The sequence below is a fragment of the Bos grunniens genome, chromosome 20, assembly GCF_055505025.1.
Source record: "Bos grunniens cultivar Pamir isolate PY7600 chromosome 20, Bosgru_T2T1.0, whole genome shotgun sequence".
Lineage (NCBI taxonomy): Eukaryota > Metazoa > Chordata > Mammalia > Artiodactyla > Bovidae > Bos > Bos grunniens.
This window is the reverse complement of record NC_141184.1, coordinates 57,061,249-57,076,351: the sequence shown is the minus strand read 5'-3', so window position 1 is coordinate 57,076,351 and position 15,103 is coordinate 57,061,249. Positions and strand designations below refer to the sequence as shown.

General features: G+C 41.3%; 1 protein-coding gene across 1 annotated transcript in view; it reads right to left on the bottom strand.

Annotated features, from left to right (window-relative positions):
- Nucleotides 1–4,176: 4,176 nt before the first annotated feature.
- Nucleotides 4,177–15,103, bottom strand: part of RGS7BP (regulator of G protein signaling 7 binding protein) — a 132,608-nt gene continuing 121,681 nt past the window's right edge. The window contains exon 6 of the mRNA XM_086361928.1: nucleotides 4,177–4,363. Within this exon, the coding sequence (XP_086218054.1) occupies nucleotides 4,203–4,363 (161 nt within the window). The 3' untranslated portion in view covers nucleotides 4,177–4,202. The remainder of the gene's footprint in view (nucleotides 4,364–15,103) is intronic.

Genomic DNA, 15,103 nt, shown 5'->3' with positions numbered 1-15,103 from the left:
GGTTTTTCTGAAAGCATTCTTTCTACTAAGTGATTCGGTGTGGTGTCTATTTTGAGCATGTGAGCAAGTGCAATTATTTCTAAACCTGATCACAGTGTTAAAGTTACAATAGAAAATTCCATTCAGTTCCATAAATCTTTATTAGAATATATGTTGATGTCTTCATCACTGAATGAAGGGATGAAATATCAGACACAACACCTCAGTTCAAGAAATGTATGGTATTTGGAGTGACACATACATGAAATAAGTAAAATGTGAAATGAATGGAGTGAGAGCCAAAATGAATAATGCAGGCAAACATCCAGAAAATAGATCATCGTGAAGTAGTTGATGCAGGGTTTCATGAGATTGTTGAGATGAGAGAGCCTTGAAAAGAGAGGAATTGAGCAGAAGGTAGGCATGTTGGGACAGTGGGAATAAGAGACAATTGTGGCAGAAGTGATATGTGAAATGTGGGAGACACTGATGACACATACTTGCCTATATTGTTTTGGAGTAGAGAGAGCTAGAATCAAAATGACTAGGCAGGGGGAGCTTGTCTTCTATGTTGTGGATTATGACAGTGTATGATTTTTTTTTAATTGTTATTTCTTATTTGCTTATTTAGGTGTGCTGAGTCTTAGTTGCAGCACACAGGATATTCAGTCTTTTTTGCAGCAATGGGATCTTTTTTAACAGCTTTTGGTTATGGCATGTGGGATCTAGTTCCCCAACCAGGGATTGATCCCAGCCTTTTGCGTTGGGAGCACAGTCTTAGCCGCTGGACCACCCGGGAAGTCCCGACAGTGGATGATTTTAATTGTAATGGTGTCTTACTACAGATGCTCGCGGGGACACAAAAGTCTCAACTTATGCAAAGTAAACCTTGGAAAAAATGTTGCATACCATGCACCAACAAAGCTTATCAATGAGAAGGAATTCTAGGTGGAGTGGAACTACACAGTGGTTTGAAGTAAGAACAATTATCTGGAAGTGAGCCTAAGGCGTGCAAGTCCCAGTTGAGAGCTGAACATCTGTAGATTTTGATGAGTGTGAGTGCCCGTTGCTTCAGGGTTATTTTTTATCATGCAACCTCCCATTCATCCTCCCTATCCCATTTTCCTCCTTTCGGCTCTTGCAGTCCCACCTTGTCTGTAAGTGTTCTGGAAAGACCAGCACTGTATTTGGAGAGCCACTCACACCAGGTTTGTGACAGTTGTACATGGTTCATAGATTTCATGTTTATGCCAAAATGATCAAGCTGCAGGTACTGATAGGAAAGCAATATAAATGTATTTTAAAGTGTTTCCAACTAGTGCAGAATTTGAGGTAAGACAGCAGAGAGTCAAAATAAGCATAATGAGACTGGGGATTTTCTCTGTGTGTGTATGTTTTAAACCAGTAGGCTGAAACAGATCAATTCACTGAACAGCAATTTATCAAAAGATTAGTTTACTAAAAAAAAAAACAATTTGCTGAGCACCATTTTGCCAAACTGTGATTTATGGACTAGTAATTAGCTGATTGAATAATTCATCAAAAGACTTATTTGCTGAATTAGCAATACACTAAAAACATCATTCTATTAACTATTATAGCAGAATGGCATATTTGCTTATTCTATTCATAAAGGTGCAAAAAAAAATGTGGCTCTTTTATTTTTCAACAAAAATCCAGTCTTGTAAGCACCCTTCCCACCCCCCTTTTTGCCCTACTGAGTATTATGTGTGGGTGTGTGTATGTGAGTGTGTGTCCAGGGGAATGCAAATTAAGGATTTATCATTATATTCTGACTTCAAGCGTTTCCTTTTAGTTTATGCCTTTTCAGTAACTGTTTATTCTTTCACCATTCTCCTTGTCCCTGACAAAGATGGCTTCTGAGGTCATGGTTTTTGTGTTCTTGTGGCAATCACATGGAGAAGGAAATGGCAACCCACTCTAGTATTCTTGCTGGGATAATCCCATGGACAGAGGAGCCTGGCGGGCTACATGGGGTCCCAAAGAGTCGGACACAACTAAAGCAACTGAGCATGTGGCAATAGCAGAGGGAGGGGAGAGGACTCTAATCTGTGAGTGGATCCTTGTCCTTCTGTGGAGAGAGTGTTCCTTGTCTATCTGTCCCTGCCCTCTCTGCTGGCTCCCATTGCTGAAGTTTCTGGAGAAGTCGTGGTCAGGTTTCTCTTGGGATAGTCTTGTCTGTCAGCTGCTGTGGATGTTGCATGGTTTGCCTGAGATCTGGCCATGAACTCCCCTTTGGTCTTGACCTGGGTCATGGTCCTGAGACATGGCTCTCAGTAAGATGACCTGGAGAAGCTCACCAGCCAGCAATGTTAACTCCTTTGTGCTCCACCCACAAGCCACATGGGCGCTACTAACAACTTTTCATGCCCCCTAGAGCTGAGAAAGTCTAGGAAGGCCCCAAAACCATGCCATCCCATAACCTTTCCAATTTTACTCTAAAGCAGCTGCCTTGAGTTGCGAAGAGTGCCGTGCACATCGTTGGGCCCCTACATTGTGCCCTGCAAGGGTCCTTAGGAGCCCCTGTGAAGTCTTGTAGCTTTCTTCTCAGCTTATATTTGCTGTGATACCAGTGCAGAGATCAGTTAGCAAATATCTCAAGTCTTGCTTTTTCTACTTCTGTTCTTTGTCTTTCTCCGTTATCTCATGGAGGCTGAAAGGGGCCAGATTTCTACTTCTTGCTGGCCTGTTAGAACTTCCCTCCCATCATGCCTTCTGCCTGAGAGGGCTTCCTCCTTCTCCTCCTTTTGTAAGGGCTATAATGACAGGCTGGTTCCCTGCATGATTGCTTAATTTACTGGGAAGAAGAGAGATGAGAAATATATTTTCAGCTCACATTTTAAAAATTTCATGTGTATGCCTTTCTTCCCTGATCTTCTTCCTCTTCACCACAGTTGGATCTAGGGCTGCCTGCCTACTGTGGGGAGAAAACAGGAATTACAGTTAGACTCCCAGAGGATACATACAGGCTGGGTGGCCGACGTGGGATCGAGTCAGGAGAGAGGAACATGTAGCCCAAACCAGGCTGAGGAGGAACCCAAGCAAATGCATCAGCCACAGACTTCATGCATCCATACCACCAGTGTGATGGGAAGGAGTCCATTGCTGAGAAGGTCCTAGGTCCCCACAAGGACATACGTCTATATGCCATCTTGGGGAGGGGCGAATGGGGGCATCTTTTTTTTCTTATTTAGTTTTGGCTGTACTGCATCTTCCTTGCTGCATGTGGGCTTTCTCTAGTTGCACCAAGCAGAGGCTACTCTTCGTTGGGGTGCTTGGGCTTCTTTCTCACTGCAGTGGCTTCTCTTGTTGCAGAGTACCAGCTCTAGGCATGCGGGCTTCAGTAATTGTAATGCTTGGGCTTAGTTGCTCTGTGGCATGTGGGATCTTCCCGGGCCAGGGATTGAACCCATGTCCTCTGCATTGGCAGGAGAATTAATAACCACTGGACCAATAGGGAAGCCCTGGGTCAGGGCATCTGAGAAGCAGAATTTCCCTATAAGCACTATTGATACTGAAAAGAAATTGTTGAGGCTGAAGAGATTAAGATATTTCAGTGCGAGTGAAGATTAGAAAAATAGAAAAGCTACATTTACTTTTCATATTTGAATTTTAGTTTAAGTAAATCTGTGGAACTACTTGAAAAGTTTATAGCAATTCACTTTTCACAGAAACTCAGTGTTCTATGGGTATTCTTTTACAATATTATTTTTTGGGGTATTTTTACTATTAAGTATTGTACAGGTCACAAATGTGAAGTTTTTTTTTTTGTTTGTTTGTTTCATTTTGTTTTTAATGATAGGGTTGGTTTCTTTGGTTCAAAGAATTTTCCACCATCTTCTGGCTTTCCACATCCACTTAATCGACTTTGCTTTCTGGAGTAGGACGGAATGAGGCAGAGCTGCAGGTGTGTGCAGGGAACTAGGTCTGGGGATGTTTTCCCACATTTATGTGTGCCCTCTACCTCCTGTATTCACACACACACACACACTCACCCTTTCTGCTTCAACTCCTAATACACTTGATTTTGCTTTCATTTTCCCAGGGGTATGTTATTCTTCACATATCCAAGATAAAGGATAATGAAAGACCGACCACTTGTGTATCACACATCAAACATTGCTGAATTGTTGAAGTATCTGAAAGGGGAAAGAACTTGCTTTTGCTTTATGTTGCATTGGAGGAAAATAGAGGAAGATCTTTTACTTCCACCCACAGTATTTTTCAGCTCCTGTTCTCTGCCGCCCTCTCTCAAACAGCAGCCTCTGAAGAGAAGATGAAAACTTCAAGAAAGTTTGAACCAAGCTGAGACCAGGAGTGACCAGAGTGGAAAATGATGCCACAATGGGCTGAGCTGATGTGTCTGGAATCAAAAAGAGTGAATCCAGAGGTTATGTCTTATCTAGGAAACAGCAAAAAAAAAAAAAAAAAAATTATTTTCCCAAACAAAACACAACACTGAATTACAATTTCACTAATTTTTATTGAAGAATACTAAGTGGGAGGCAATGTTTTGGGCACTGCTTAGCAGAGCTCACAGAATTATTGGACAACCACCAGGTAACCGGTGGACAAGGTGATTCAGGGCACTGGTTACCAACAGCCCCGGTTTGTTTGGGACCAGGGGGATTCCTAGGACATAGGGCTTTCAGTGCTAAAATGAAAACCAGGCAAACCAGGATGAGTTGGTCACCCTCCTTATCAAGGCAACTTTATAGCTTCAGTGATTAACTTCTGTGATTTTAACCTCAAACGTTTGCTGGATCATAATAACCCATGATGTTTAAAGTAAATTATGAATCTGTAGATGTTTGCTTTTTACTAAGCAGAGGTGTGTAGGAAAAAATTCTGGTCTTTGGAAAACTGATTCTGTTGCTTTACTAGCTGAGTGACTCTAAACTAGTCATGATTAATCTCCAAACTTCGTGATATAAAATGAAAATAACCGTCCTACAGGTTTGTAAGCAAAGTAATTCATGTGATGATGTTTTGCATATTTTAAAGTACTATGCAGATGTGTGATATGATTTACTTGGAGATGGAGTCCTGTAGAAAAACAATAATAGAAAACAAAATTTCTATTTTTCTTAGTCTCTCATGATGAAGTTTTCACCTAAAATGTTTTATAATTTAGCAGGGCTAAAAATATTTGAAGCTATTAATACAACAGAGCACAAAGTATTATTGTACTGCCATCTTTGGGACATATTTTGAACTACAGTTTTGTGTAGTTAAATTGTTTTTCAAAAGCAATGTAGTTATGTTTTAAAAGTATCAGCAACAGTGAGTATGGTCACTGGTGTAGAACCTGAAGGCTTTTTAGCTTCTAGGCCAACTATAAGATATTGAGTCAACAATGATTCAGATCAGTTCAGTTCAGTTCAGTCGCTCAGTCGTGTCCGACTCTTTGTGACCCCATGAATCGCAGCACGCCAGGCCTCCCTGTCCATCACCAACTCCCAGAGTTCACTCAGACTCACGTCCATCGAGTCAGTGATGCCATCCAGCCATCTCATCCTCTGTCGTCCCCTTCTCCTCCAGCACCCAATCCCTCCCAGCATCAGAGTCTTTTCCATTGAGTCAACTCTTCACATGAGGTGGCCAAAGTACTGGAGTTTCAGCTTCAGCATCATTCCCTCCAAAGAAATCCCAGGGCTGATCTCCTTCAGAATGGACTGGTTGGATCTCCTTGCAGGCCAAGGGACTCTCAAGAGTCTTCTCCAACACCACAGTTCAAAAGCATCAATTCTTCAGCGCTCAGTTTTCTTCACAGTCCAACTCTCACATCCATACATGACCACAGGAAAAACCATAGCCTTGACTAGACGGACCTTTGTTGGCAAAGTGATTAGCACCTGTCAAAGAGTTATGACTGACGCTGGTCTCCTGGAATGATTAGCTGGTAAAGCTGGAAGGGACATTAGAAGTCAGTTTTTGCAGATGGCTTCCTGTCTGCAGCCCCCAAACTCAGGAATTTAGCAACAGGAAGATTTTACCCCTGGGAAGCGCCCTGGAGGATGGGATAGCAGTCTCTGGCACAAAGAAAAGACATTGACATCCAGATTCTACATGTATGTATCATCTATGTATCTATTTGTGAATGAATGAAGGAATGAAACTTTTGGTGTTAGGGTCGATTCCTCACTGACCCTGGCTCTATCTGAATTGAGTAAGGGTGGAAATCAGAAAATCAGCCTTGGAGTCTCTTAGGGAGTATGTGTGCTGGCCTGAGGGGAACTTTGTGGGGGTGATGAGAATGGTTTTCTGTCTTCATCTAGTGGTGATCACATTTTGGTGTATATAAACATACAGAGTCATCAAGCAGTACACATAAGGTTTGTACAGATTTTACTTTATGTAAATCATGGCTCAATAAGATGCTGTTAAAATCTCTTTTCCTGTACCTTAATTTTCCACCAATTAAAATTCCCTTTGGGTTTGTTAGTTCTTCTTGTATAACATTCTGGTGGGTTAGTGGGAGGGGTTAAGTCAGCCTGGAGTATGTTAAGTTTAGTATGTTAAGAAGCAGAAGCGGGTAGGAAATTTCTGAAGACAGCTCGTCTCCACTTTGTAACTTTACTCAGGAATCAGGGGGTGGCAACTGCTTCAGATATCACAAAAGGAATATCTCCACCTACTCCTTGCCTGTCCTGGATGGTACAGGCTGGAGAAGAAACACAGCTGTGCTAATTTAGTCTCATATTACATTTATCACCATAAATCTCAAGTGAAGTGTAAAAGTCACTCAGCCGTGTCTGACTCTTTGCAACCCCATGGACTGTACAGTTCATGGAATTCTCTAGGCCAGAATACTGGAGTAGGTAGACTTTCCCTTCTCCAGGGGATCTTCCCAACCCAGGGATCGACCCAGGTCTCCCGCATTGCAGGCAGATTCTTTACCAGATGAGCCACAACCATCTGAAAATCCTTGCAATCCTATTACATTTAGTGAGTAAATTTGCTTTCCTACTTCCTAAAATTATTCATCTGTTAACCCTCTCTTCCTCTTCAAACAAACCACACTCTCTCAGCTCAGACCTTGTTTTGTATTTCACGGAGAAAAGAGGAAAGCAGTCAGGGAAGAAATGCCTCATCTTCCCATCACCAAGTCAAGCAAACTATCTGGATCCATATTCAGTCCGTCTTTGCTCCTCTTTCAATGCGTCCATGGTTATCAGTGAGGGCTATAGGTAGAATTTTAAAAATGCTGATGCCCAGATCTCACTCTCAGAGGGTCTTAATTAATTAATCCAGTATGGAACATTCTCTTTTTTTTTTTTTAACTCTCAAGAGATTCTAATATATAGATGGAATTTAGAACCAAGAGTTTAGAATGTTCAAGTTCCTGTAAGTTGGCAACTCCTCTGCTAACGCAATGGCTCCCACTCTTTCTCCTCGCTTCAAAACTTTTGTCTTTCACATATCTTTCCTTTTCCTAGATGATCTATTTTTCTCTCTGCTAGAAATATCCCATCAGTATATGTGTGCTAAGTTGCTTCAGTCGTGTCTGACTCTTTGCGACCCTTTGGCTTCTCTGTCTGTGGGATTTTCCAGGCATGAATACTGGAGTGGGTTGCCATGCCCTCCTCCAGGGGATCTTGCTGACCCAGAGATCAAATCCTTGTCTCCAGCATCTCTTGCATTGGCAGGTAGGTTCTTTACCACTAGCACCACCCATATAAATAGGTCCTGATATCTTCTATCTTAACCACAATCTCAACTCCACTTTTCCCTCTATCTGCTCCCTTTATAGCAAAACTCCTTTGCATAGTTGTTTATATTCGTGCTCTCCGTTCTAAAACCATCAATTTTCTAATTAACCTACTTTTGTTTCTGTCATTTGCTGTTGAAAGCCTCAATATCCTACATGCTGGCATGTTCAACCACTTAACTTTCAACTTTGTCTTCTTTCAGTTTTCAGTCATATTGAGCACAATTGATTTTTCTCAAACACCCTTTCTCTAGGGGACGGAGTTGTCAGTCTCACATTGGTCCAGGCATACCCACCACAATCCTCTTCCCTCGTCCTTGCTGGGGCTTCCTTTTAGACTCCTTTGCTAGTTCCTCCTCTCCTCTCCAAGCTCTAAGCCCCAGCTCACCCTCCTGGCTCATCCCTGTCCCTGATCTTCTCCAGACACCCTGTTTCCCAGGGTAACCTCCTAAGTGTGTGCTTAGTCGCTCAGTCATGTCTGACTCTTTGGGACCCCATAGACCGTAGCCCACCAGACTCCTCTGGCCAAGGGATTCTCCAGGCAAGAATACTGGAGTGGGTAGCCATTCCCTTCTCCAGGGAATCTTCCCAACCCAGGGATCGAACCTGGGTCTCCTACATTGCAGGTAGATTCTTTACTGTCTGAGCCACCAGGGAAGCCTCTGAGTTTTTTGGCTGCACTGCACAGCATGTGGGATCTTAGCTCCCTGACCAGGGATCAAACCTGCACCCTCTGCATTAGAAGCAGGGAGTCTTAACTACTGGACCAGCAGAGAAGTCCAGGGTAACCTCATCCCGTCCCAGATGTGGCTGTCTCACACATGAGTATTTCTTGAACTCTCATTTCTTTCCTAAGAGCCAGGCTCATACTCAGTTGCCTCCTCAACATCTCAATTTGGATATCAAATAAACATATCAATCCTTATTTTTCTACACCATCCCAATGTTGAAAAACCTAGTAACTGGCACCCGAGGTGTTAAAAATCATAATTTTTAGCAGCAGGCTCTTCCTTTCCCCTTCACTCCATTTCCAATTAATAAGCAAATTCTGATACTTTCTGAATATTGTCACTTCTTTCCATCTCCTATTGTTACCAGCCTGATCCATGCCACCATAATCTCTTCCCTCAGCTATTTTAATACTCTCTGCTGCCATTCCTGTTTTACAGTCTATTCTTACACAGCAGCCAATGAATCTTTAAAATGTAAATCAGATCATATTTCTCCCAAACTCAACCATTCCCCTGTCCCCTCCCACAGGGGCTGCCCACAAACCTTGGAATCAAATTCACATCCCTTTAACACAACCCACAAAACCTCCTGTTTCCTCCCATTCTCACCATTTTCTCTTTCATTCACTCCACTACAACCACTCGCATTTATATCTGTCCCTCAAAAGGCCCAACTTGTCTCTGCCTCAGGGTCATCACTCTCGTTTGTCCTTTTGCCGGGCAGGTTCTTCCTAGAGATCTTTGTATGTCTGGCTTTTTTTCACCTTGTCCTGGAATCAGCCTCAAAGTCATCTCCGGGAGAAATCCTTCCTTAGTCCCCCAGTGGAGGACAGAGGGAGAGGATTTCTTGATGTTGCTCACTGCTGTGTTCCCTGGGACCTGGCACAAAGGAGGTTCTCAGGGAGTATTTGTTGAAGAAATGAATGTTTTGTGCTGCCTTTAGCATGAAAGCCTCAGTGTATCAACTATAGGATATAATATACAAAGTAACTCTATCTGTAGGAACCACATGACTGATTTGAAGGAAGTTTAATAAAAGGACTTATAAAGTATGGACAGGGTGTAGGGAAACCACAAGATCGTGGTGTACGGGCAGTGAGAACGTGTTACCAAAGCTATGGAGCGGGGCCTAGAGAGGCTGCATGGGGGGATCATCTTCTAGGATGATGGCCATGGTTTCTCATGAAGCATGGTTACAGGGAGGGCTTCCCTGGTGGCTCAGTCGGTAAAGATTCTGCCTGTATTGCAGGAGGCCTGGGTTCAATCCCTGGGTTGGGAAAATCCCCTGGAGAAGGAAATGGCAACCCAGTCCAGTATTCTTGCCTGGAGAATCCCATGGACAGAGGAGCCTGGCAGGCTACAGTCCACGAGGTAGCAAAGAGCCGGACAGGACTGAGTGACTATCACTTCACTTCATGATTACAGGGAGAGAAAGACTTGACTAAAAACCTAGGGTATCTATTAGCATTGGCAATTCCATTACAAATAACTGACATTCTGATCTATGTATGAATTCTTGTGAACTTAATGTGATCCTTAAAGTGTTAATTTGATTCTCCTGAGACTTTGCTGACAGGTTTTGAAGTTTCAAGACTGAGAGCTAGAACCCCAGATTGAGGTAAATTCAGGAAAGAAATGATTGACACTTCAGCAGATTTTCTAAAGTTATGCATAGTGGGTATATATACATACAGTAAAATACACTATTTTTTGGTGAGTATTTCTGAATTTTGACAAGATATACACAGTCAGGTAACCACCACAATCAAGATGTAGAACATTTCACTTACCGTTAGAGTCTCCTCACGCTCGGTCATAAATCAATTGCCTCCCTTTCCCTCCAGCCCCAGTGACTGCTGCTCTGTTTTTATTCCTATACATTTGCCTTCTCCAAATGTCATGTAAGTAGAAGCATTGAGTATCCATTTGAATCTGGCTTCTTTCATTTAGCCTAATGCATTTGAGATTAATCCATATTGTTGCAAGTACCATTCATTTTTATTTTTAATTTTTTGAGATGTAATTGATATAAAACATTATATGAATATTAAGTGTACAATGGACATTTGAGTTGTTTCCAGATTTTGGCTATTATAGATCAGAGCCATTATAAGCTTTCGCATACAAGTTTTTGAGTGAACATGTTTTCAGTTCAGTAAATGTTTCGGAATGGGGTTACAGGGAAGGTAAGTATATGATTTTTCCTAATGACAAAGTACCATACTATTCTCCAAAGTGGAGGTGCCATTTTGCATCCCCATCAGTAATGCATAGGGTTCCAAATGCCCCATATCCTTGTACACACTTTGTATTGATATGGTTGGTTTTTTTTTTCCCCCATGACCCGACCCCTCTTCTAATAGGTGTATGTTAGTTGTTCAGTTGTGTCTGACTCTTTGCGACTGCATAGACTGTAGCCTGCTGGGCTCCTGTGTCCACAGAATTCTCCAGGCAAGAATACTGGAGTGGGTTTCCATGTCCTTCTCCAGGGAATCTTCCCAACCCAGGGACTGAACCCAGGTATCCTGCATTGCAGGCAGATACTTTATCAGCTGAGCCACCAAGGAAGCTCTTTCTAATAGGTACGTAGTGTGATCTCATTGTAGTTTTATTTTGCATTTTCTCAATGACTGATAATTCTTTTTGTATGTTTATTAGCCATCTGTGTATCTTCTTGGATGAAATGTTTCCTCAATCTTTTGCTTATTTTTTAAAATTGGATTATTTTTATTGAAGTTCAAGAGAGAGTTCCAGAAAAACATCTATTTCTGCTTTATTGACTATGCCAAAGCCTTGACTGTGTGGATCACAATAAACTGTGGGAAATTCTGAAAGAGATGGGAATACCAGACCACCTGACCTGCCTCTTGAGAAATCTGTATGCAGGTCAGGAAGCAACAGTTAGAACTGGACATGGAACAACAGACTGGTTCCAAACAGGAAAAGGAGTATGTCTAGGCTGTATATTGTCACCCTGCTTATTTAACTTATATGCAGAGTACATCATGAAAAACGCTGGCCTGGAAGAAACACAAGCTGGAATCAAGATTGCCGGGAGAAATATCAATAACCTCAGATACTCAGATTACAACTCCCTTATGGCAGAAAGTGAAGAGGAACTAAAAAGCCTCTTGATGAAAATGAAAGTGGAGAGTGAAAAAGTTGTCTTAAAGCTCAACATTCAGAAAACGAAGATCATGGCATCTGGTCCCATCACTTCATGGCAAATAGATGGGGAAACAGTGGAAACCATGTCAGACTTTATTTTTGGGGGCTCCAAAATCACTGCAGATGGTGACTGCAGCCATGAAATTAAAAGACTCTTACTCCTTGGGAGAAAAGTTATGTCCAACCTAGACAGCATATTCAAAAGCAGAGATATTACTTTGCCAACAAAGGTCCGTCTAGTCAAGGCTATGGTTTTTCCTGTGGTCAGGTATGGATCTGAAAGTTGGACTGTGAAGAAAGCTGAGCACTGAAGAACTGATGCTTTTGAACTGTGGTGTTGGAGAAGACTTTTGAGAGTCCCTTGGACTGCAAAGAGATCCAACCAGTCCATTCTGAAGGAGATCAGCCCTGGGATTTCTTTGGAAGGAATGATGCTAAAGCTGAAACTCCAGTACCTTGGCCACCTCATGCGAAGAGTTGACTCATTGGAAAAGACTCTGATGCTGGGAGGGATTGGGGGCAGGAGGAGAAGGGGACAACAGAGGATGAGATGGCTGGATGGCATCACTGACTTGATGGATGTGAGTCTGAGTGAACTCCGGGAGTTGATGATGGACAGGGAGGCCTGGCGTGCTGCGATTCATGGGGTTGCAAAGAGTCGGACACGACTGAGCGACTGAACTGAACTGATACATATTCTGTATTTCAAACTTTCATCAGATGTGTATCTTACACTTTCTCCCAGTCTGTGGTTTGATTTTTATTTGTTAAACAAAATCTTGCAAGGAACAGAAATTTTAAATTTTGTTTAATTCCAATATATCAATGTTTCTCCCGTGGTTTGTGCTCTTTGTGTCCTATCTAAGAAATCTTTGCCTATTTCTTTTTTATTCTTTGCTTCACTGACTGGGACCACTGGTATACTTGGAAAAAAAAAAAAAAAAGACCTTTATTGAGATCTAACTCACATACCGTACAATTTATCCATTTGAAGTACAAAGTTCAATGGTTGTTAGCGTATTCTCAAAGTTGTGCAGTTATCTTCACCACAATCAATTTTAGAACATTTTCATCATTCTCAAAAGAAGCCCCCTAGCCATCAGCAGTCACTCCTCATGTCCCCTCCAACCTGCTGCCTCTAGGAAACCAGCAATCGCTTCCCTGTATGTATAGACTTACCTATTCTGGACATATCATATAAATGAAATCATATAATATGTGGTCTTTTGTGACTAGGTTCTTTCACTTAGTTTATGTTTTCAACATTTATGTATGTTGTAGTATGTATCAGTATTTCATTTTGTTTTACTGCCAAAGATAGTTCATGATATGGTTAGACCACGTTTTATTTATCCATTCATTGGTGCCAGGCACTGTGATAAAGGCTTGGAGTTCATCATGAATGATGCTGATACGAATGTTTGTTTGCAGATTTTTGTGTGGACATTTGTTTCCTGTTAGGCATATACCTAGGAGTGAAATTTCTGGGTCATATGGTAATATTATGTTTAAACTTTTGAGCAACAGCTATACTGTTTTCTAAAACAGCTGTACCATTTTAAATTCCCACCAGCAATGTACTACTTTTCCAGTTTCTTACAACCTAACCAATTTGTTATTTTCTATCTTACAGCTTCAGTACAATTTTGGTAAGACTAAATATTCTCGCCTATTTCTTTTTCTTAAAAGAATTGTTCTGGTAAAGAATGGTAAATTCAGTTATTTACCATTAAGCATGATGTTAATTGTAGTTTTGTGGGGTTTTTTTTAGATGCCCCTTATCCTTTTGAGAAAATTTCTTTTAGTTCCCAGCTTGCTGAGAGGTTTTTTTGTTTGTTTAATTATGAATGTATGGTGAGTTTTATCCAATGTTTTTCCCCTTATCTATTGAGATTATCATATGATTTTTCTTCTTTGATTTCTTGATGTTTCAAGACAGTTTCTTCAAACATTGATTATTTTTTTTCTTTTTTCTCTTCCTTCTCAATTGATTCTTGAGAACTGAACTAATCATGCATTCTTGAGACAATAGCCTTGGTCCACTTATATTATCTTTGATTTTGTAGTGCTTTCTTAAATAATTATTTCGAATTTTTATTTCAGCAATTGATTTGAATTTCATTAGCTCTTCTTTACTCCCTAATTTTTTCCTTTTTCAGAATATCCTGTATTTGTTTGATGAAGATGCAATATTTTCTCAAATTTATTTGAGTATAATTAGAACTATTTGTTTTCTCTAGTGTTATTGTTTCTAATTTGTTTATTTATTTGATGATAGTCTTTCTCTTTTAAGTTGTAAACTACTCTCAATGTCCGATGAGCCTTGCTTGTCTATTCCTGACGAACAATGCGTAGCCATTGTTACTGGCTGCTGAGTGGTGAAGTGAAGTGATGTTGCTCAGTCGTGTCTGACTCTGCGACCCCATGAACTGTAGCCTGCCAGGCTCCTCTGTCCATGGGATTTTCCAGGCAAGAATACTGGAAATGGGTTGCCATTTCCTTCTTCAGGGGATCTTCCCAACCTAGGGGTTGAACCCAGGTCTCCTGCATTGCAGGCAGACTTCTTACCGGCTGACAAATGGCTTCATTCCAACATGGTTTCTAACATTAGAATTTTGTGGCAAAATCATTTTTGAACTATTCATCTCATTGCCCTTTACCACTGTGCCCATTTTTAGAACTGTTCATTGCCATAACAATAATCTTTTTTATATTAGTGAGGCAAAACTACTGTATGTTTAGGAAGAACCCAATCTTCCAGTTTATTTTCTAAGTCTCTTACTTTTCATTTGGGCTTCCCTTGTGGCTCAGCTGTAAAGAATTCGCCTGCAATGCGGGAGACCTGGGTTTGATCCCTGGGTTGGGAAGATCCCCTGGAGAAGGGAAAGGCTACCCACTCCAGTATTCTGGCCTGGAGAATACAGTCCATGGGGTTGCAAAGAGTTGGACATGACTGAGTGACTTTCACTCACTCACTCACCTTTTATTTGAAGGTGGCTCCTGCTCTATAACAAGTCATACAATTTTCCCAGGTCAGTGGCAAACTCACCATAGCAACAGCTAGCAAAAGTATTACTAAAATTTCATATAGATCAAAATTTGGAGAACTAGGTAATTGCACCAGTGTTCTAGAAACTTGTGTGTGCAGAAATCCCTTTTAAATCTATGAGAAAATAAAATATAGAAGTAATTTCTAGGGCAGGTGGGGAAGCAACAAGTACAGAGGGCTGCTGGTGGAAGGGTCAAGCCCAGCTCAGGTGTCACGGTTGGGGTTCTGAACATTTACCACAAGGTGAATACTGGTCCCACACTACCCCTAACTTGGGGTAAAAATGCCTCTCTCTACCCATAAGTAGAATAAATTCTTATAGAGATAAGAGATGAAATAGAACCCTCAGAGATAAATGATGTACTGTATTAGGAGATGTAGCTTTAACAGAAGAGTAGAGAGGATTTTAAAAGATGGAATTAGATTGGAACAAATCCTTTATGA